Source organism: Petromyzon marinus, chromosome 2 (assembly GCF_048934315.1).
Source record: "Petromyzon marinus isolate PM22_M1 ecotype Great Lakes invasive population chromosome 2, UKy_Petmar_22M1.pri1.0, whole genome shotgun sequence".
NCBI lineage: Eukaryota > Metazoa > Chordata > Hyperoartia > Petromyzontiformes > Petromyzontidae > Petromyzon > Petromyzon marinus.
This window is the reverse complement of record NC_133668.1, coordinates 6,682,528-6,706,914: the sequence shown is the minus strand read 5'-3', so window position 1 is coordinate 6,706,914 and position 24,387 is coordinate 6,682,528. Positions and strand designations below refer to the sequence as shown.

The 24,387-nt window shown below is 45.2% G+C and overlaps 1 protein-coding gene across 1 annotated transcript in view; it reads left to right on the top strand.

The window, feature by feature from the left end:
* LOC116948808 (uncharacterized) overlaps window positions 1–24,387 on the top strand; it is a 65,560-nt gene that overhangs the window by 28,943 nt on the left and 12,230 nt on the right. The window contains exons 6-13 of the mRNA XM_076069223.1: window positions 84–3,407; window positions 4,634–5,167; window positions 6,030–6,146; window positions 8,844–8,926; window positions 9,259–9,441; window positions 18,041–18,428; window positions 19,983–20,045; window positions 20,327–20,673. Coding sequence (XP_075925338.1) covers window positions 170–3,407; window positions 4,634–5,167; window positions 6,030–6,146; window positions 8,844–8,926; window positions 9,259–9,441; window positions 18,041–18,428; window positions 19,983–20,045; window positions 20,327–20,673 — 4,953 coding nt within the window. The 5' untranslated portion in view covers window positions 84–169. The remainder of the gene's footprint in view (window positions 1–83; window positions 3,408–4,633; window positions 5,168–6,029; window positions 6,147–8,843; window positions 8,927–9,258; window positions 9,442–18,040; window positions 18,429–19,982; window positions 20,046–20,326; window positions 20,674–24,387) is intronic.

The window sequence follows — 24,387 nt, the reverse complement described above, 5'->3', positions numbered from 1 at the left end:
TGTTTTCCTTCTCTTTCTCTCTCATATAATTTCCCGTTACAATTTTGTTGCTTTTGACTTTTATTTACTTGTACTACTTGTAGATAAAAACAGTCACTCAACAAACAACCCTTTTAAGGTGGTGACCTGTCGTACGGAGGGGAGAGAAGACGCCTCAGTGACGGCTAACATGAGTCTCAATGGCAAACAAAGCATAGAGGCTCCGTCGTCCGCCACGGACGGCCAAGAGGACAAAAGGTTTGATGGTCCGTGCGGCGTTCCATCAGGGCAGGAAGTGAGTAACGATGCCAAGCGTTGCAGTGAGCAAGCGGACGCGCCCTCCAGGCTCATCGAACCGGTGGATTTCACCAAAGGTCACACTTCACCATCGGTCAGTGGCAAGGACAAAAGCCGCGATGCACAATTTTCAGAAATCGACAGTTCCCAGTCGAACGCTCGGCCTGACGAATCTAAACAGTTCGCTCCCGAGCGGAGTAGCACTCCCCAGCAATTGACCAGCACGGGCACGTCCGAAATCCCTCCAATCCCGGCGACAAGGGACGTCCACGCTTTGCAGCTGCGCAGGGAGTGTTTTCAGGGCGCCGATGAGGCGTCCGAGAGCTCTGCAAGTCCTCGCATGCTCATGGATGGGAAAGCAAAACCCTCGCCGCACACGGAGAGCAAAACGGGTTGCAAGACGACAGCACCTGGTGACGTTGCAAAAATGCCGGACGTTATACCTGATGGGCATACTGACGACAACAGTTGCGCACACTCCATTGCAGATGATGTCATCCACAAAGGTCAGCAGGCAGCGCTGATGAAGGAAGCTCACCATTCCTTTGACGCTTCGTCTTTTTGGCCGAACGATATAGCAGAGCCTTGGGAGGAACAGCGACACGAACACGGACACCATGACCATTCTTGCAACATGACGGCACAATTGAAGATGGAGACGATTAGCGAGGATGATTTTTCAGGAGGGAAGAGCGATAAGACCGACGTCGGTAAATATTCCGCGGATGCACAAAACCTGACTGCAGGCTGCACCGACACAGGCTTTGGGAATGTTCCAATGAACGAAACATCGGCGAAAAAAAGTGCCTTTTTGAGGGCAAACACCATGCCGCACTTTTACGGGTCTGAACCTGGCACAGAAAAGTCTGGAACGGGGGGCTCTGTTGCTCGCAGTGAAAATCAACCACTCCCATCTTCGTTGGGAAAGCCCCAAATGGGTGATGGTCAAAAATTAGGGAGGCAGATGTCAGAACAGTGCTTTGGGCAGAAGTTAGATATCTACTACAAAGACTGTGCTAAGCCCCCTGACTTTGATTCTAAACCATTTGTTTTGGCTGATTATAAAAGAAAGATGGATACCAGAGAGGGCTCGCGGATGAATGCTGACCCCATACGTGAATTGCTGACAGGCGGTTTAGGCATTTCAAGTGAGCCGGGCACTGACAATTCTAGCAGTGCTCCACAAAAAGGGAATAAGGAAGCTAAGTCAGGTGAGAGCATAAGCTCTCTGCAGGAAACAACTGTTAATACACGTTCTCCAAAGCACCTTGAAACCACAGATGTGCCCACTGGCTTTGTATGTGCTGAGCAGAAAAAAAGCCCCAGTATCCTGGACAGCGAAGAGAATATCGAGCAGATGGCAGCACTGCAACAATGCATTGGGAAGAATGCATTGCATAGTCCAGGAAAGGCTAACATCCACGAAAAGGTTTCAAGAAAATCAGTTGAGTCTTCGGTCTGTCGTGGCAACACTACAGGAACCTCTGTGGAAAGTGAAAAAAAGCAAGATACATCTGAAATGAAGGTGGGAAAAACTGGAAATGAACAAACATTGACAGACGATTTAGAAACGAGTTTACACATCAAGAAAGATGACGCACCTGCTGATGGTGCGGTAAGGTCAATGCATTCATATTTACTTGAGGATAAATCCCAACCGAAAATACCGAGCATTTCAGAATATTCTGTGGCATCCAAGTCATCAATTTCGCAGCTTAAATCGGATGAGTACGCACCAAAAGCAGTGGATTCGGAGTCTGACGTTAGCTCAGAGGATGAGCTACAATGCAATGTAGGAAAGCAGCCAGGAGCTGTGTTATCTGAAGGCTTCCTAAGCACTGAGGTCAAGGCCGATGCAAAAAAGTCACCTGTTTACCACAGCCTTTCGAGACTGTCTCCACTGGAGACGGAAATTTTGTCTGAACTGCAGGACAACGAAGGCAGCAACGACCAATTCTCCGGCGCTAGAAAAAAGGTGACGTCAGAGGGGGCACAAGAGAACGTGGCCTTTGACACGGAGAATAAATCACAACGGAAAAATGATGGCTCCAGCGGATTTCAGTTCCAGCACATCGCGCAAGACGAGGGTTCATCGCTTCCCTTTGTTTTTCCAGCAAAGGGGCAAATGCACAACGTGGAATACTTGGAATTGAATTCGGCAGCTTTGAAGCCCATCGCTGGCTCCGCGTATTTAAAGGAAGATGACTCGCGCATGCCAGAAAAAAGCGTTCCGTTAAGCAAAAACCTGAAGGACCCTCATCCAACGGGTGAGAGCGTCTCATTTTCCAAAGAACAGATGCCTGGACAGGACATTATTTCAGCTGATGAGAATAAAGAGGGAGCAGGAGACTTCGCTGACCGTGGAGGACCTAATAACATTTTCAGTTCTCCTTTAATGAAGTCGGACCTTCCTGTGCTCAATTATCGAGATGATGATTATCACCCCGCCGGTGTTTTATTCGAAAATGTTACGTCTGGGAAACCTCGAGCTGCAGATAAACCTGGGAAGATAAAATACTCACAAAGTGTGGATGTTAACACTGCATTGTGCCGAAATGACCGCTCATTTGAAGGGGGTGAAGAATCCTACCTTTTCCCCTGTGGTCCCAGCAAGACTCATTTGTCGGTGGTGGGTGAATTAGACAAAACCTCTCATGTGGCACACACATCCCCTTCATCATTGAAAACGGAGGAGCGCTGCCAGGCATCAATTGTGGAAGACGCAAACCAACGTCATGATGGAGGATCTACAGACAAAGTCACAGACTCTCAAGATGTACTTGCTGATAGTTCGACACACGCAACCAATATTTCACCTGCGCTTGGAATCACGAAGTTTTGCAGCGAAATGGACGTGCCCAACAAAATATCAGCGCAAGTAAACGCAGACGAGAGTCCTAAACATGCACAGGTAGAAACCACGTCACGTACATCACACGCTGATAACATCCATCCTTTTGAAAGCAAAGAGCAGCACCAAGAGATGGAAAACAAGGAGGCATGCCCATCCTCGCAGGAAAGTGTCGTGGGTAAAAAAACCGCAGAGCACGAGAAGGCTGGAGACAGCCAACGAGTGCACGGGAAATTTGACGGAGAGCAAGTGGAAAAGATGAGCCTGGAAATCATGCAAGGTACCGGTTTTAACGTCTACATTAAGATGTTTCTAAAATGTAAAGGTATTGGTTTTAATATCTACATTAATTTGTTTTCTAAAATGTATTCTCTACATTCCGTGTTGACTGTATAGATAATGCTCACAAATGACAGTATTTGGCTGCTATATATTTCTACATGATAAGCCACTTCATTGAACTATCATTTGTGGCCAGGTCGCTTCTAAAAAAGAATGATATAGTTCAGTGGGGCTTACCTGGTCAAATAAAAATAGTTTCATCGTTTTGGTTTATAATTTGCTAATGTAACGTTTTCTATTTTCTTGTAATATTGACACCTTTCCAGTGAAATTCGTGCATTTAATTTGTTGTTTAATCCTGTTTTCCTGACTGGCCGAGGCTTATAGACAGCGAAACATTAATTGTTAAGCAACATTAATGCGGGCTAATTCTTATCGAACGATAGATAATAGTGCGCGCAATACATTTTCCATAAAAAATGACAATGGTTATGTGGCAATAGGAAATTTAAACTGGCGTTTTCACGACCCAATATATAGCATGTAGCGCTTATGGCGGTATATTTAAAATCAACAGCAATATGTGAAAATGGCATGGTGTGGACCAGTCAGTTTCAAGGACAATGCATATATTATCAGAGTATGTTTTTTGTTTGCATTCTGACCACAAGCATTGTGGTTAATGCAGACATGATTCCTTGTAAAAGGTTTAAGTTTGGTGTTTTAACATCTTAACACCTGTTTTATTGTGAGACATCACAATTGTACTAATTGTTGCCTGAAGAGTTAATTTTGTGTATATTTTACGTCGCTGAGGGGGCCTCCTTCAAGTTACCAAGCTGTTTGCTTTAACACGTCGGCTTTCGCGAGCAATATGATCCATAATAGAGGCTTTTTGGGTTAGATCGCGGAAATATATAAATGTGTCGTTAAAACCCGCCACCACCCAATACAGCCAACTAGTAAGGGTTGTCACGTAAACAGAACATACCAATTCGTCATTAGTACAGCACACCGGTGTGTTGGAGAGCCAAGCCATTTATAATCTGAGTACGACGTTTCGCCAGTAATTACAACTAGCTTCATCAGGCGACTGCCAGATTTGTGGAGAAGTCCACCTGTTTCGTTTCATTCCTGATGTATCAAGCTGTGTGCGTTACCGTGTGTAAAAGTGGAGCTGAAAATTACTTTCTTCCCTTGCCTGTTGTTGTCCTACATTGCTAGACAAAAGCACAGCAGATGAGACAATCCCTCCGCAAAGCACCGGGGAGCCAGACAGCCACGTGGACACTTCTGGGACTGCTCCGGCAACAGGTGCACGCGATGCAGGAGGGAAGAGGGCAGAGGAGCCATTAGGAGGCGAGGAAAGGAAGGAGGCAGATGACAAGGCTTCAAGCGTTGTGCATGAAGAGGAATCTCTGAAGAGTCCAAAAGCAGGGGCAAACAAGGCAACGTGCAGGGCAGATGCCCTGCACGAACGCGTTCCCGAGGAGGGCGAACACCTCGTCAAAGCCGATGCCGATGGACGTGGGGAAAAGGTTTCGACCAAAAAGGAGCAGCTCCCAGTCACGGGAAAAAACTCTCTAATTGAGAGTCAACAGAAGTCTGGGGTGGATCAGAAGGCAAGCGGAGGGGGCGTGCAGGAGGGCGGGATGGAATTGGTCCCGGATCGGGAGAGGAGGAACAGCAAGCCACTGGAGAAGAGGTCGTATACGAGCACGCCGGAGAAAGACAAGCAGGAGAAAAAACGGAGAAAAGGTTTCCAATCACACAAAGAGTAATCCCAGTCATGTTGCTACCCGTGGAAAGAAATCGGTGTTTGTGTGCGGCATAGTCAGAACCACGAGTTGTGGAACTTGAGACTTGCCAGCCTTTGTTGTGCATTCGGCTTCGTCGTAATGAAACCATTTAGAGGTATCCCGAGTGCATTGAATTTAAGTTTACCCTATTTACTGCTTACACATTCACCACACTTAACAACCGCTTGCGTGCTTGTGCTTACATTACAGCTGCGGCTGACACATTAATTATGTAGCTGTGTTTACAACACAGAGAGTGACACACGCTCTAAACGCTCTGCGCTCACCCTCCCCCCCAGGGTTGCCACCTGCCTGTGTTTGACCCGGACATTCCAATAATTTGGCATCTGTGTTCGGGTGCCACGAATTGTATTGTACCGAGATCTGGTGGTAATCACTTTGAACTTCAACACAGTCGACTGCACAGTTCCGATCGATCGTCAGTCCAGGGGTCGGCAACCTGCGGCTTTGGAGCAGTATGATGGCTCTTTGGCTGCCCCCTAGCGGCTCTTTGGCTGCTGTGTACCTGTGTACATGTGTGTGTGTGGATGGGTACAATTGGCTTCTGCGTGCGATGCGGCTCTCGAAATATTTTGGTCAAAGACAAAAACTTAAAAAAATGGGCTCCGCTTCTTCTTTGAAAGGTCGCCGATCCCCTGACCCTAGACTGACTGAGAAATAAGTTCGGATTTGGTCTACGGTAGAAAAGGTGGCAACCCTTATTTCCTCCAACTAACACGGACGCTTGCAAAATGTGTTTGTCCTTTGATTTATTTTGCCCTCTGTGCACTGACCCCTTAACCGCCTGCCTGGCTTGGCAGTGAGTAAGAAGGGGGATGTGGCTAAGAGAGCCGAGGTGCGCTGTAGGTCCCCCGGCAGGCCTGCTAACAGGAGCCAGCGGGCAATGCTGCAGGGTTCAGCCAAAAGACGGCAGAAAGGTGACGTGCCTGGCGCATGTGCCTAGCCATGTGTACCCTTGCGTGTCAAGCCTGTGAACATACACATGCAGTCTGTCCTCTGATTTTTCACATTGTGTAAATGTCCGTGGTTTATATGCTCTATTTTTTTTGGTTTATTTGAAGCATGACACTCCACTTGTGCACTATACCTTTCCGTAAAATATTTCTGTTTTTCTCGGTCTTCCCTCAGCACCACGTACACTCCTTGACCTTACTACCGATGGGCCTACGTTATCGCTGCTCCATCTTTGTCACATCCTTATTTCTGTCCATTTTAATTTTCTTTGTAAAAATATGACAAAGGTGTGGGACGCATCTCTTTAAATAACTCATTAATTCAATACCCTTTGAGAATAATTTCTATATTAATTGCTGCCACTCATGCTCAGAATGTTTTATAGGTAGAGACATATGACACCTGGCAGGTAAAGGACAATTGGTAATACCCCTGCCATACAATTCTCAGAATATCTGGACTCCAGTGGAACGGTGTGCTTTGTGCCCCACTGATGGAGACTGCTTACTTTACGATACGTCCCACATACCCCTGGGCCTTGGATTGTGTAGCCGGAGGCCTGCAGGGAGCCTACCCTGCCATCTTTACCAAGCAAGCTGGTCACCGTCGTGCCATTGCCGAATTTCCACTCGCTCCTGCCAGCGTTACTCACGGCCGCGCGTTGTTGTTTACGGAGGTGCTTTCATTTGTTTTCATTTCACTTGGTTGTGTTCAATGTTGTCCTGCACGAAGTGTGCAGCAGTGGTGATGCATAAAACACCTAATTCCTCTTCGTGCCTTTATTCACGGTGCGAGCACCGCTTGCTCTGGGCCCACGTGAATAATAACAGGTCGCATTTATTGTGCGAGAAAAGTTGCCGCCTTGCAGAGCATAACTGATTACGTTGTTTTAAATATACAAGGTTCTTCGGACCTGTGTCTAAGATCAATTTAGTAATGCGCTTGTGTTGGCTCTGGATAGAAAAAAAAGGCTCACAGGTGAAGGTGCAACGCTTAAAGTGTGTAAGTGAGATTGGGGTTTTCGCTGTGGCCCTGTCTAAATGTCTCTTGTTTGACGGGCAAGTGCCATGGCCACGTGAAATCATGCAACAGCTGCTGTAAAAGTACGTTTATAAGTTGCCCCATAAGTGATATTGAACTGGGGTTTTGCAAGCATCAAACTGAACAATTTAGAAAGTTACTCAAATGTTTGCGTAATCAAGCAGAAAAGTCTGTAATAATGGAATTTTTGTTTAATATCAATGTATATAAAATCAGCAGTTTCGATTTAAAGCTTTTTGTGACTGCAGGGATTCATATTCTTGGTTCTTTCGGTAAAGTCACGTAGAAGGGAAATAATAAAATAATACAAATTAAACATAAAATAAAATTCTCACGACGTTTCGGCCACAACGCAGGACGGCTGCTTGCGTTGTGGCCGAAACGTGAGAATTTTATTTTATAATGTTTCATTTTGATTATTTTATAATGTTTTATTGTTATTATTTTATTGTTTTATTACTTTATTATTTCTCTTCTACGTGACTTTACCAAAAGCATCAGCAGTGTTGTTTGCCTGGTTGACTCTGGTCGACCTGTGACGTGTCTAACCACACGACACAATCGACTTCTGAAATTTAGCTGATTATCATTCCTCTCACGTTTAATGTCCAAGGAAGCATTTCTGGCCAATACCACAACGTCACTTCTCCCCTACGCTTGTAATGTCGTTTGCATGTGAGGGGCCACATCTGCCGTGCTGATAGCGTTTTGTAAACTGCACGTCGATTGGTTGATTGCGGTTTCTGTGCGCACTTCACTTACACCTGCGTCGTTCGTCAATGACCCACGGTTAATGCCACGTAGCTCTGGATTGCGGTTACTTTGTCCCAAGCGCCTTTGGTTGAGCGGCGACCTCAATGCCTAATTTTGTGGGAATTCACTGCTGGCTAGGGAAATGAAAGATGCAGCGTCCATACATTTTAATAGGGCACAGTGACCGTTCAACAATAAAAAAAAAGGTGTAGGATCTCTGTTTATTCGAAGTCACTTTTGCGGTAAACTACATTTGTTTACACAGCAACACGTTTTGTTTTATGCAGCTGTTAGCCTGTTTTTCTCTCTATAAATACAAGAAGACAATACCCTAACAATGATCCACGTTTGTAGATCTTTAGAATAGTAAATTCGATCACTTACAAATTCCAGACACTAGATTTTACAATCAGAATTGCTATTTAGACTGGAGCAATTCAGTCAAGAGAGTTGGATATTTTAACTGTGGACTATCTGTTAACGCCACTCAAAATCATTTTTAAATTTCCAAACGTAAAAAAAAGGTCCTGTCTATTTTCTTTAAGAAAAAAATGTCAATATCTGTGTACAGTTGAAATACTTTTTAAGAAAAAAATACATTTTATTTTCAAACTGATTTCCACTTGTGTTTTGTAAAGGCTTCCACGATGCAATTGTTTTGCCATTTATTCCGGACACACAAAGCAATTGTCTTTTTTTTTGTACACGTTGAGCAGTTCCAAAAAAGTTCACGACTGCCTTAGTCGACTGCTAATGACCTTTTACAACTGTGCCGCATTTGTGCGCAGTTCCACGTAGTAGTTTCCCAAAAAAAAGAAAGACGCTTGGCAACGGTTTCTTACGACCCTGTGTTTGTTCCCATTCAGTTCAATCCAAGGCCGGTGACGGTAAATCTGTGGAGGTCAGTCCTCGGAAAGAGGCGCCTTCCAGCCCAAATAAGAAGCTCAAGGTGAGCGCTGCATGCATGGAAACGCCCGTCACATCTTATCACTGTTTGCATGCCAATTTTGTTTTTATCATTATGATCCAGCTTTATCTCGTACTGCCTTCACTATAAACCATGGCCAGTGGAACAAGGCCTACTCTTGTTTCGCATCTGCATTTAATTTGTTTTCCTGATTATGCCTTGTTTTTGCACAACTCTTATTCGCTTTCCTTTGTTGTCCACAAATCAGTTCAGTCTGGCAGCCGTGCAATTTCTGCAGGCAAGCTTGCCTTTGCGAATGTTGCCCCTGACGCACTTTTATTCAAACCTGTATCTTCCATTGTTGTCGCATGTAGCTTCCAGTCCCAAAAAGTCAGGCTCTCCCCATGGCGGTCAAATGCAAAACACCTCCGGCCCCGTCGAAACAAGTCCCATCACGTCCTGACAGATCGGCTAAAATAGCCATGCAGACTTCGCACATCTCAGCCCCTATCAGCACCGGATCTGCCCGAGTGCGGCCTGCAGTACGGATGGAGCAGGTGAGACAGAGCCAGGCGCCTCCACGTGTGGTTTTGCCCAGGGCTTTGCCTCTGAAGAGGGTTCCACCTCCATTTTCCAGGGCTCCATTTCTCAATAATTTTACGTTGCACTCTTTAAGCAGTTTGTAACGCAATTGATCATTCTCTGAACTCGACGATAACAAAAAAAAACTTAGCTTATAAAATATATAATTTCGATGTAATTCAACATATCAAGTGGCATTCTGGCAACACTGCTTGTTGGATTTTTTTTCGTATTTTAATCGAAGAAAAAAATGTCAGGATAATGTTTATGAGTCCAGGATTTTTTTTTTCATTTACAATAATTTGTGAGAGAGATGTGCACTGAAAAGGCACGTGATTAGTACGCGATGAGGACCCCTGCCTGACAAACGGCAGGGGCCATTGACACTTGGTGTTAGTCGGTAAGCTGAGTGACCTTTAGGTATTAAGCTCACCTCTTAATTCCCAAGACTCTGCCTCTAAATATAATTTTGATCCCCGTGACAACATGGCCTTAAGCCATGGGCAGGGATGGGTGCCACGGTGTAGCGAGATGTTAACTACCTCGCCTGGTATACAGGAGGTCGTTTCATTTACAATCATTTGTGAGAGAGATGTGCACTGAAAAGGCACGTGATTAGTACGCGATGAGGACCCCTGCCTGACAAACGCCAGAGGCCATTGACACTTGGTGTTAGTCGGTAAGCTGAGTGACCTTTAGGTATTAAGCTCACCTCTTAATTCCCAAGACTCTGCCTCTAAATATAATTTTGATCCCCGTGACAACATGGCCTTAAGCCATGGGCAGGGATGGGTGCCACGGTGTAGCGAGATGTTAACTACCTCGCCTGGTATACAGGAGGTCGTGGGATCGATCCCGTAGTCTGACGTCTGTATATTTGGAGTTTGCATGTTCTCCCCGTTGTCGTGTGGCTTTTTCTCCGGGTCCTCTTGTGTTTTTTTCCTCCACATTTATAAACATGCGTTTAGAGTATTTACTGCTACAAATTTTCTAACCATAAGCCACTTCATTGAGCTATCATTTGCGGCCAGGTCGCTTCTAAAAAATAGCGAAGTGAGTTTTACTCTGTAAAATACAAAAAATAGTTTAGTTTGAGTATATTTATTTATAGTGATTTCCTTACCTTCCCTATATGTTGCGCTCCTGTCGTTTTTTTGTATTGTGTATAGCATTTTATAGAATAGGTAATGTAGCTAGAATAGGAAATGCACCTAAAACCTGGTGGTCTTCTCTGTGGAACGCGTGGGAGATGAGTGAGGAGTGCAGATCGTTAGAGCAAATGGAGCCCTCTTAGAGAATGTGTGGTAAAAACACGAACGTCATGGAGATGCTCTCCACATGCAACATTCATTAACAGCGACTAAGTGTGTGTTTTTTTTAATTAACAAAATTGTAGGCTGGTGAGACTTCAGCCTACTGCTAACAAACTGATAATGTTTCATTAACATTAAGCGTCATGTGGCTGTGTGGGTAGAAGGCTAAGCGGGCCGATGTCTGTGCTCATGTCAGAATCAGAATATGTATTCAGCCTGGAGGAATCCGATGAGCTATGAAGTTCCTTTTCACAGATGTCCAGCTGCATGTCCAAGACCCATGATATCCTGTGCCATGTCAGAATCAGAATATTTACTTAGCCTGGAGGAATCCGATGAGCTATGAAGTTCCTTTTCACAGATGTCCAGCTGCATGTCCAAGACCCATGATATCCTGTGCCAAACCCAGAGCTGAGCCAGGTTACTGCTCAACTCATTTGCATTCGCCAAAACTACCACAAACATCTCACTGTTGGACCCATTGCAAAAAAGTCTCGAGACTCACAGCTCTCCTGGGTAAAAATCGGCATTACCGTATGATTATTATTATTATTCTGTTTCACTGTTTCATTCGAATGACTACTAAAAAAAACAAGTGCACTATTGTACATCGCTTTGACTTTGAGAGTGGCAAACAGGCCAATGCCGTGAAAATCAAGTTAAGTTATGTCGGCAAAAAATCGGAAGGAGAACGGCAGAGAATGATGTCCTGATGAAGGCAAATGCAGTCAGCTGACAGGTTGATGGTGGGTGAGAGCCACGGGCACTGATCGTGCTGTGGCTCGTTGTTTTAGTGGAGCCATAAAAGCCCTTCCTTTCGGGCACGGAGGGTGAGTTACGACAAATAAAGGATGTTTTGCCCTTCAGCTGATAACTGGCACAGAGCCAGAGATGGGGAAACCCAAATGGATTTAAGTATGGATCCTGAAATATGAAGGTTCTGAAATGTACTTTAAATGAGCATATCAAGTTGTATTTTTATATAGAGTATATTGTTTTACTACAGTATGTCAAACACGAATGTCCTTTAAGGATTCTGAATAATTATGTAGCAGTCATTTTTCACAAGCTCGTCTGTGTGTTGACCGAACATGCCTGCTATTAAATAAGAGAAAAAAAAATCCGGGTGAATTAACACGACATCTCGTGTGGGGCAGCTCTAATCTCCAGTGTGCAGTGCTGAGCCAAGCGTGGTGGAAATTCCTCCTTCCTATGGTTGAGGCGAGGCTTTCTATTGAACAGCCACTTGCTGACTCCCCACAAAGTGGCACTCACTATAGCAACTCCAGAGGGATAAAACGAGTTGCCAGCCGCCGAGATATGAACGTGCAGCCTTGGGACTGTAAACACTGCATTCACTGCAGTGCGCACTTTCAGATGTGCTTCTGATATTAGGAAGCCACCGGAGCTATGCGCTTTGACATCTAAATTGAAAACTCATTTACTTAAACTGCTTTTTGTGCTTAGTTTGTTGTCCTTCCCCCGCAACCTCAGTTTAGAACGGTTGGCTACGCACGGTGCAAAAGAAGTTCAACATACGTACAACACAGATACTGCTGCGCCAACTAAGGCCCTTCGTGTTAATGGAAGGCAAATTATTCCGATAATGCTGCTTGTTAGAAATGACAATGCAGCATCAGCGCACACTCACTCACTCGGCAGTTCTCATCAGCCGCGTACACTTACCGCAGATGGTCACAGGAATAGTGGAGCCGTGCTATTGGCACCAATGCAGCCGTTGATGTTTTACCCTGTGGTGGAATAACGGCTGAGTTTGTTTATTTTTGTTGTTGTAACGCTTTCAAATGTCCAGAGCTTTTTTTTTGTTCCAGAGCACCCTTGTATGATATGTAGTTTTGCTCCAGGATCATTGATGCTAGGATAAGCAGATAGAAGGAAACACATCAGCGTAATAACTGATGTCCTCCTTTAACTACCACACTGTACACTCTGTTAAGGGTGCTGCATCTGTATGAGGGAATAACTGAGGAGTTCTTTCGCATATTACAAAAGCGTTCCCTTTGTCTAAGCCCTTATGATGTCCCATCAACACGCGAGAGACATTTTGGTTGTATGTACAACAATGTCTGTTTTTGCTCGAGCTGTGCGGTCAAACTGTTAAACAAATCGTTCTCTTTTTTGATTTAAAGCTTTCGTGACTGCAGTAATTCATATTCTTGGTTCATTCGGTAAAGTCACGTTGAAGGGAAACAATAAAATAATAAAAATATATAAAACAATAAATATATATAAAACACTATATTGTTTTATATTTTTATTTATTATTTTATTGTTTCCCTTCAACGTGACTTTGCCGAAAGAACCAAGAATATAAATCGTTCTTTGTGTGTTGAAATGCCTTTGACGCGTGCGGCGCTGTCGCTGAGTAGTCGGTGGATAAAACGACTCCAGCGAATCGCATGGTTGCGGAAAGCAATTTGCTTTATTTCAGACCACTTGGTTAATGTCAAAGGAGTGTGCTTTCGCAACCCTTAACAAACGTTATGCAGGCATTAAAAAAACATTCCTCGGCGCTTTGCTCAGAGATGGTTTCCACTGATCTTGCACGCTGAACGGTTAAAGTGTAGCAAGGCAGGAATTTGAAGTGAAGTCAGAAATCGTGGCTACTGGGTAATGTAAATAGTGTACCGTAGTTATTTGGTTGAGATGTATATGCAAACGGAACACGAAGAGCTGCGAGATCGATTCAGGGGACTGGGAGCAAACTGCCGGCGACCGACTCATCTGGCAGCAGGCTGTGAAAACAGACCTCAGGAGAGACGATTTGAATAGACACACTGCTTGGCAGACCAAGAGGGAGCTACGTCAAGAAAAAAAAGCGGCACACACCTCTGGAAATGCCACCGCATTCACTTGCAATTGCTGTGGCAAGGATTGCCACTCAAGGATTGTCCTACGAAGTCATTCTAGGCGATGCAAAACCCACAGCTGACCTCGTAAGGCACCAAAGGCCTCATACATAGCCAAAGGTTGTAGGAATGTGAAATAGCACAGATCGTTCTGACCATCTGCTGCCAATAAAAAGATCGAATAGCGCAGTAATATTTGGTCAGAGTGCTGATGCCAACAAGCAATGAAAATCATATTTGCCTCATTCCGACAACAGATAACCAACCATAGCTGAATGTGAGCTCTAAACTGCGGCATCGACAGCACTGCACAGCTACACATTACAAAGAAAATACTGCCTTCACGTTGACAGGGAGGTCTATGAATGACCTTTAACATTTAATATTAGGAGAATATATATAAGATAGCAGGTCTATTTTCTGCAACCTCAAAAGCCCCCTCAAGAAACGATCCATTTTTCAGGATGGGTAGGGCTTTGGATATCAGCGCTCACTGTGAATACACAACTATGATTATTGACCACTGTAATTATAAAAGCAGCAGGGTTGTAAGTGGACACTGTGAGGTGGAAACATGGAATTAACGACAACACTTGCTATTATTGTCTGCTCAAATGGCTTTGACGACCGGTTTGACGTGTCTATTAAGGACTATGCGAGGTCTATGTGAAGCTATTGGTGATGACAGATGTGTGTGTATAGATATATAGTTGCAACTTAATAATGTTTGACTAATTTACGTGTTTACATGTACGTAGGGACCCACAGACCTGATTCCAGGTACAGTATTCATGGAAAAATTAATAGGTGCAAAAAATAGGAACCCCCCCTCCCCCCCATGGCTTATCTGCCAAGTGATGTCCGTGTTTAATTGCAATCTTTAGGATTCAACCATTGAACCACTTAATTTTCTAAGGTTATTTTTTTAGATCACCCCCAAAGAATCCTCATCTTCGGGGGGGTGGGGGGAAGAGATGCAAGAACACTGAGCCGGCACCACTGAGATTCTGCATTCAATTCTGGGTTTCCGCCACGCATGATTAAATCGACTTCTCAGGTGTAGTAGTCACGTTACTAGAGCCTCAACATGGTCAGTATTCACTGAACAAAAGCCACATCACGTGACATTTGGTTTTCAATTTTATATGTAATTGTAATGTTATTTCATCTGGCAAAAATTTTAGGTCCAAAGATTTTACGCTTTTGGCTGCCGTGCGATAAGTATTTCTCTCGAATAGGATTTGTAGGGAAGTGTGCCTCCTTGTGTGTGCATTTTTTAATGGTTCGTGTAAAGGGATCTTGGAAGTGTTTCTCTGATACCTACTTCCACGGACTGCTTTTTAACAGACATGGTAAAGCACTTCTCTGCAAGAGTTCCAAATGGAAGCGCTTTACCTTTGCCCTGGAATGTTTATAGGTTGGCGTTGAACGCTTGCTCGAAACTATTTGAATCGGTCCTTTGAGCAATCTATAAATCATTAATTTGTCTTAACTATTTACAGACAGGAAGTTTTATATTTTTGCATTGAACAATTCTGGACTGTTTTTTTATTGTTATTAAAAAATATTAAAAGTATTGCAATGTACAACCCTTTTGGAAAGCCACTCCTGGTTCAGAATCAGAATATGTATTTATACTGGAGGCATACGAAGAGCTATAAAGCTCCTTTTTCACAGATGTTAGTTATGGTAGTTGTTTGAGCATACTCCATGCTGGTCATTGCAGGTTGGCGAAGGAGAATCGGTGCCCAGAACCAGTTCGGATATCACCACTCTTGTAAGCCTTGACCGGAAATGAAACGCAGGTTTGCCGAGTTCATCGAGCATGGTGCTAACCACTGCTCCGCTCCACTTCTCCACCCCTTTATTCAAATTGAATACTGCCAAAGCAAATTAGTTCTACTACCTTGTGTATAAGCCAGAGAGGCATGTGGCAAGCTAATTTTAGAAGATTCCCAATGAATCCCCATTTAAAGTTTAGAGCATCAAACAATGAAATAAAATTATATATGTGTGTTGCACTGTATGCAGATTAACTAGTTTGTTGTCTTCCCGCGTACCTCCGATTAGCATGGTCGGCTACGTACGGCGCGAAAGAAGTTCAACATACACACATACTGTAAAGTGCATATTCTACCTTTTCATATCGTCCTGAGCACAAAACGTGTTTCTAGCTGCATGAGTATGCCTTTGCCATCTGTATCTCTGTGTAGTGAGTCCAACTGAGTCACAGCCGTTGCTCCTTTTAGAGGCAACACATGTATTGTAACACTGTAACACAAAGGGGTAACGGCCCCTTTACCGATACAGCCTAGGGTGGTGACCAGCTAACTACACTATACAGGGGGGTTACTGCTACGAAGGGTCGGACCCTCACTCGGGTCTCCGACCACGTGGTTGCCTCGTAAGACTAAGAGCTTCCAGCTTGAGACGTAGAGCTTCCCGCTTGTAGAATGCAGCGACCCCGGTCCCTCTCAGGGACCCGCCTTATATCCCCCAACGGTCGGGGCCTCTCCGCCCTCGGCCCCGCCCGTCTTCTCGAGCATTCTCGTTCCCTCTCGATCCTTCTCAAGAGCTCTCCCTGGACACGTGATCACCGCCTAGTCCCCCCACCTGGGGCCCCCTGTGTGTACATACCGGATCACGTGTCTACGGGGTCAACCAGAGTGCCATGGCCCGGGTCAACCCTGCCCCTGGGCTGACACTCTCCCACTCCCCCTGGTGGGAGCCCGCACCACACGCTATGCGTGGTGCCCGCACTATCCCAGTGCTCACCAAGCCCCTCTAGGGCTGGTGTTACGCACAGCCACCCACACGGTGCTGTCCACGCTAGGGCTGGTGTTACACACAGCCACCCACACGGTGCTGTCCACGCTAGGGCTGGTGTTACACACAGCCACCCACACGGTGCTGTCCACGCTAGGGCTGGTGTTACACACAGCCACCCTCACGGTGCTGTCCACGCTAGGGCTGGTGTTACACACAGCCACCCACACGGTGCTGTCCACGCTAGGGCTGGTGTTACACACAGCCACCCACACGGTGCTGTCCACGCTAGGGCTGGTGTTACACACAGCCACCCACACGGTGCTGTCCACGCTAGGGCTGGTGTTACACACTGCCACCCACACGGTGCTGTCCACGCTAGGGCTGGTGTTACACACAGCCACCCACACGGTGCTGTCCACGCTAGGGCTGGTGTTACACACAGCCACCCTCACGGTGCTGTCCACGCTAGGGCTGGTGTTACACACAGCCACCCACACGGTGCTGTCCACGCTAGGGCTGGTGTTACACACAGCCACCCACACGGTGCTGTCCACGCTAGGGCTGGTGTTACACACAGCCACCCACACGGTGCTGTCCACGCTAGGGCTGGTGTTACACACAGCCACCCACACGGTGCTGTCCATGATGTAGGAACACCGAACAGCACGGCCCTTCTGGGCACCATACAGTGACATCCCCGATGTCACTACATCTGCAATATGTCCTGTTTTCAACAGAACGAGTACAATGGTCTAAACTTTCCTGACTGCAGGAATTCATATTATTGATTCTTTCGGCAAAGTCACGTAGATAGAAAACAAAAATCAAGAAGACCGCTTGTGTTGTGATCGAAACGTCGTGGGTTTTTTGCTTTTTTTTTCTATCTACGTGACTTTACCGAAAGAACCAAGAATATGAGTACAATGGTCGTTTATTTAGATATACATGAAGCAAATGTGTAGAATCCTCAACGGATGAAATCGGTAAAACGGTGTAGGCAATTTAAGATAAATTACATCCTCTATGCTGCTGTAATGGAGTAAGACCGAAGATGAAATTGGGTGGTTTTGAATAGAGGTTAAAATTGAGGTCACTATCTAACTCTACATTATAGCAGTTGGGCCCTGCCGTTGTGTGTAAAGTAATTGACCATGGCTAAATAGATGTGGAGGGGAAAAATGGTCCTTATTCATGATTAACTTTGCCTTTGTTTTCATTATTTAAGTCACAACATGTGACAACAAGAGAGAATAACATCAAAACCTGGCTATGCTTTCTTTGCATGGTTGTGTGTTTTTCACATTACAGCTTTACACGTACATTATTGCCATATATATAAAAAAAAAACATTGAATACAGTACAGCTATAAATATACTCCCTCTTGCAATTTTTGCGGGCAGAAATTTGCCCCCAGGTGTTTCGTAATGCACGCTACTCATTTTTTTTTTAGAATTCTGCCCCGTGGGCTGGGGTTGGCAGCGCCACTCCTCGTTGCACGACTAAAAGTCATCCCTCCTTTGCCTGCGCGTGTGAGACGGAATTAAGTTGACGTGCAAACACTTGGTTCCACGAAAAATCCGGTGCCTGATTGCATTGTCCCCAAAACACCGCCCCAATTTAGAGCGCTGCCGAAGCCAGGGCGGCGGTGTCAGCCAAGCGTGCGGGCGAACAGAAAACCCGGCTGGGGATGACACCGGCCATCTCTTCGACGAAGACAGCAAGCAGGCCGGCCAGACCCTCCGCCCCCGCCTCCGAGAAGCATCCGGCGCCCGCGACGAGTGGTTCTGCGCTCAGATCCTCCGCGCCCGCCTCGGCGAGGTCCACCCTGGCTGTGAAGCAGGACGTGGCGAAGTTGACGAGCACCTTGAGAGCCAAACCGAGCATCCCGGCCGCCACGGAGAAGTCCCCCAGACCGGCAGCCGCTACCGCAGCCGGTCCCACCGCTGCCGCTGTCTCTGTGACCGCGAAGGCGCCCATCGCTGCTGTCGCCAGCCCGACACGGCCGACCTGTGAGTGCTCGCTCGCGCAATTGTGCTCGCTCGTGTGCTGTGTGCGAACAATTATTGTTCATCCAACGTCGATGTATGTGCTTGCGGTTCAAGCGACATGAGCAAAGAGTGTAGGTTTATTTCATAGCGTTATGGCTTGTGCATGCTTAACTAATCCCGAGCGCATAGAATAAGTCGACAATGTAGAACCAAATTTATTTTGTAATTTTTTTTTAGCAATTTGAATAGATTTATCCTGCCTTATTGCACTGCACATTCTTGATTTGTAATACAATTATAATTTTTTTTTATCGTGTAGTTAGGTCATCTCGTATACTCTTAAGATAGTGACTGAACACAGCTGCCATTAAATTTGGATTTAAAGCTTTCGTGACTGCAGTAATTCATATTCTTAGCTCTTTCGGTAAAGTCACGTTGAAGGGAAACAATAAAATAATACAATATATAAAACAATAACAATTCTCACGACGTTTCGACCATAACACAAACGGTCGTCATCAGGTGTGTCGGTTTGCATAAATTTAAATAAGTAAATATGGTCGAAACGTCGTGATAATTTTTATTGTTTTATATATATTTTATTATTTTATTGTTTCCCTTCGACGTGACTTTACCGAAAGAGCTAAGAATACAGCTGCCATTCTTGAGGTAGAAACGATGGCTGGAATGGGTAGCATTGTGATTACAGTGTCTACATTGTTATGACGGTATTTTACATGGCTACAGGGTGTGCGTTTAAGTGAAAAGCGCTATTCAGAGTGATACAAAAATACTTCCATGATTGTGTTGAATGGGTGCATTAGGAACGGTGCTCTAAATAAATGTGTCCAGTGGCTCCTTAATTACAGTTTGTAACAAATATAATGAAGATGTTTGCTGATACAGCTATTTATCTAATACAGCTATTTAGCTGATACAGCTATTTAGCTGTGACTGTTCCACCTGAAGACGGAAGCTTGTGTTGCCTCCGAAACGTCGTGATTTAATTTAGTTGTTTTCATTTATTTTATTTTACCTACGTGACTTTACCGAAAAGACCAAAGAGTATGAATCCTTGCAGTCACGAAAGATTCAAATCTAGAAAGATGTATGTTTTTAACATTTTAATGGATAGTTATTGTGTGCCATTGATGATGAAACTGGAGTGATGTGTAAAACGCTGCTTTGCAAAACAAAAATATTTAGTTCCCACACGATTTAAATTGGAATTCCATGCATTTGAAGTGCATTATTTGTCTTGACTACAAGCTTCAATGCTACGATGGTTTGCAAATTACAGTACAATTCTCGAAGCAAAATTTTACATTTCTTAAATTGTATCGTTATCCTCTTTAATTTTATCACTCGAATTAAATGACTACCTTGTGCATGATTTTAGCAGCAGCAACAAGCCGCAGCCTATAATTTATAACAAATGGGAGCAGCTACGACTCTACAGTGATGTCACTCAGGGGAATGTTGCTAGGCTGCTTTCAGCTGGTGCTCAAAAATCCCCTGCTACTAGGTTCACGGACTCTCTTGCGTTCACCCTCACACCCACCGCCTTGCGCACAGCTCTGCTCGCAGACCGCTGCACCAAGCCCAGGATGACCCAGCAGAAGTCTCCGGTATCCACAGGTGCGACCCCCATCCCCCGCACAGTCAGAATACATCTGAATATATATATTCATACCGGAGGAATCCGATGCGCTGCAAAAGCTCTTTTTGTCACAGATGTCCGGTAGGGGCACGGGGTTCAAACTGTTCCAAGTTGAATGTCGCGCAAAGTCTTAATTTTCGCGTTGCAGCATTTAGCAGAGCGCCCCACTTTGCTGCGCGCCCCAACCCGAGTGGAGCATTTTGTCGAAATCGGGCGACGACGGCAATGTTTTTCATTCTCCGGCGGTCGGTCTTGGCAGGTGCCGGTAAGAAGGGCGGCGGCGCCGCGCCCGTCACCACCCCGGGCGCGGCCGGCACCGTGGGCCGTCCACCGGGCTCAGCTCGCACCTCGATGGTCCCCCGAGCGCCCGGCGCGCCCGGGGCCTCCCGGAGCTCAGCCACGCCGGCGAGCGGCGGGCGCGGTGCGGGGGCCACGCCGGGCGGGGCCTCACGCTCGGTGCCAACCACCCCCGGCGAGAAGAAGGCCTCTCGCACCCTGATGACGCCCAAGTCGCCCGTGGGCACGGCGCCAAACCCCAACCTGAAGGCGGTGCGATCCAAGATCGGCTCCACCGACAACATCAAGCACCAGCCAGCCGGTGGCAAGGTACGGCACTGGGCACGGGTGGGGGGGGGGGGGGAAGACAAAAGCCGTGCGCTATGGGCAAGCAAGGATTTTGTAACTGTGAGATGAATGTCTTTCAGAAAGTGTTATTGTGGCTGAAAATCCATTGGGACATTTTTCCGGTGTGAAAATTATAAAAAATAAGAATAGGCTTGACCCTTTCTGGCGATAAAACAGGAGGTGTTAAGACGTTTAAACACCAAAATAGACATCTATTGCAAGGCATCTAGTCTGCATTAATCACACGTACTTGTGGCAGCAAAACACGCAAACAAACATGGTATCTCTGATAATATATGCATTTTGGTTTAAAGCTTTCGTGACTGCAGGGATTCATATTCTTGGTTCTTTCGGTAAAGTCACGTAGAAGGGAAACAATAAAATAATAAAAATATAAAACAAATAAAATTATCACGATGTTTCGACTGCAACACAAGCAATCATCGTCAGGTGTGAAAACCAGAGCAAGATAAATTTTTATTTTATTTTATTGTTTCCCTTCTACGTGACTTTACCGAAAGAACCAAGAATATAATATATGCATTGTTTTATTTGCACATCGTTTGGACGACAACAGAGACAGCCATTCTGTGTGGCCTTGTCTCACCAGCAGTGTTATTAGACCAGAGAACGCCAAAAGGTGAACAGTACCATTCTTATTTTTGCAGCTTCATGTCTTGTCGGGTTCACGTTCTTGAGTAGGCCAATGCATCAGTGCGGATTGAGACGAGTTAATCGCCGATATAGAATGTCAGCAGCCCTTGGTGTTGCCGAGTAAGGTTGTGAGTGCGCCCACCTCTTCTGAGAGGTCTGACCAGTGCGGAAGAGTAGGCCAATGCCATATACTCTCTGTAGCTCCACTCTACTGCAGGCCCTTCTGTCAGCAGTGGCATGACATTTCTGTATTCTTGGTTCTTTCGGTAAAGTCACGTGGAAGGGAAACAATAAAATAATAAAAATATGAAACGATAAAATTCTCACGACGTTTCGACTGCAACACAAGCAATCGTCATCGGGTGTGAAAACCACAGCAAGAAAATTTGAAGAAAAAAACCCGCCACTTTTTAAAAAAATTATTGCTGTGGTTTTCACACCTGATGATGATTGCTTGTGTTGCAGTCGAAACGTCGTGAGAATTTTATTGTTTTTTTTATTTTTATTATTTTATTGTTTCCCTTCTACGTTACTTTACCGAAAGAACCAAGAATATGAATCCCTGCAGTCACGAAAGCTTTAAATCAAAATTTGAGACATTTCTGGTTAGCGCCCTTATGTTTTCAAACCTATTACGGGTCCAGATTACACAGGTTAATTTCGAGTTAGCAGATGAAACCATGCAAAGTGTATTCAACGCCATTTGAATTGATGCAGCTGAAATGCATCTGTATTCAGAATCAGAATATTTATTTACACTGAAGGAATCCGATGAGCTACAAAGCAATTTTTCACAGATGTCCAGTAGGGGACAGGTCAGACGTTAATAATGATAGCTGAGAGTGAATAGATACTCTATTCAATGCGGATAGAATAATGATATTCATTATCATGTATAAGAATACACTCAAATACAATTTTGATAGCAAATAAGATCACAGCAACAGCAGTAATACATGTAATGGGACTTTGCAAACTCAGTTCAATTAACACTCGCGGCACGGAACTTATATCAGGTGGTAACTATTCTGTCAGCAAGGGGTGGGTGAAATTTTGATTTAAAGCTTTCGTGACTGCAGTAATTCATATTCTTAGCTCTTTCGGTAAAGTCACGTTGAAGGGAAACAATAAAATAATATATATTTTATTATTTTAGGGAAACAATAAAGGGGTAGGTGGTTCAATGTATTTCAGCCGACATTCGACACGACAGTATTCGGTTATGCTGGTTCTGAATACGAGCTGTGTTTTAACATTAAAATATATGAGTTATCCATTACATATGTAAACTCTGTACGTACTAAGAAAATACATCAGGCCTTCCCCAAACAATTGATAAAATTGCGACCGTGATGTTCTAAGGGTGTTCTGATAAGACCACGTCTTAAGCTGCTGCTGCATTTACACCCTGTGTAGATTCAAGTCGTATTGTGAATTGTATTTGTGAATTGTATTGTGAATTGTATTGTGAATTGTATTTGTGAATTGTATTGTGAATTGTATTTGCTCAATCCTGGCTCAGTGGGAGGTGGCTCGTTCTCTTTGCTGCCCACCATGTTCTAGATCCCCCCCCCCCTGCCATCTGTGCAGACCAACTCCCTAAACCTGTTCAGTACCAGGCTCCAGTCCTTCTTTCTCCCCTCCGCCTGTGACTGCCTGCCGATTCTCAATAGAAACAATATGCTCTCGTACTCTCTCTTTACTGGGCATCTGTGAAAAAGAGCTTTATTGCTCATCAAATTCCTCCAGTATAAATACACATTCTAATATATATATCGTTCCATCTCAAAACGAGATGCAATTTAGAACGCGATGTTATTTCGCAAGGCGTACCTCGGCACGAATAGAATGCGTATGAACACCGGCGCAAGATAAGGCTCACACACGTGTGTGTGTGCAGTGCAATGACGACGTTTACGGTGTGCGGTTATGGGATATTACAGTAATGGTCCAATTTGAGATATATAGTCAATTTATTTTGATCGGCGAGTTTGGCCTCATGCACTCTTGTTAAAAGCACTCCCCCTTTGGAACCCGTCCAGAGAAGACTTGGCTTAACATCGTCGAGAATCTTTGCTAGACAGTAGCAGAGCAAGACTTGGAAAATCATCGCACACCGCAGAGATGCTTTGTGCTCGCGAATTGCACTGCCTCTATCTCAAGTTCATACGCCTTGTGGCTGTCTGACAGAGATTTCCATACAAAGCCATGGGATTGTTTTGTACACATGCGCACAAGAGGGACATTCATTTGAGCAGACGCATATATACACACACGCGCGCGCGCGCACGCCTTAGCTCACACATCAGAGTGGATTAGCGCCCACCGCTAGCACGAGTGACTCTGTTGCACTTGCTCTGCTCGATCCCCTTCAGCTCGCTTCGCCTGCTGTGTGCATGGCGAGGGGATGCGGGGAAGGAAAGAAGGGAAAGGGGGGTGAAGCAGATGTCTTGCACGTCAGTGGATGCCGCTCATGGCAGCTATCCTTCAGTACCTCCTGCTGGTTTGCTCGCTTGGCGTGGACCAGACATGCGGTGATTCGCCCACCACCCTACATTTTCCCCACCAGCGATTCGATAAAACGCAATGATCCCAGGCCGTGAATCTCGTTTTGACTTCCCGTCCCGTCTCAACAGTTGTGTTCACCCCGTGAGGAGTCTATGAATGTAACTTCAGCTGTCAATTGGAATACGTGGCATTTGATTGATTGTCACACTCGCAATGCGATGCATATTTTGTGAGGGTAAGAGTGAGTTTCGTTTGGTGATTTGGCACATCGTTACTCGCCTAATGCGAACCCGGCCGAATCGTCAGTCATGCAGACACTTGCATAAAATGAACTTGAAGGTGCAATTGTACGGGTGTGTGTCTTCTTGTGCAACACACTGACAGCTAAATAATTGTAGCTGAGCAAATATAATGTGCGCCTAAAGGTGTGTAATAAAGCGGGACATCACAGATGTTCTGTCATTTAAAAATATCCGCATTCATTCTGCAATTGAGTCGTCCATGTAATTGTCTCAGGTGTGGAACAGAGCCATG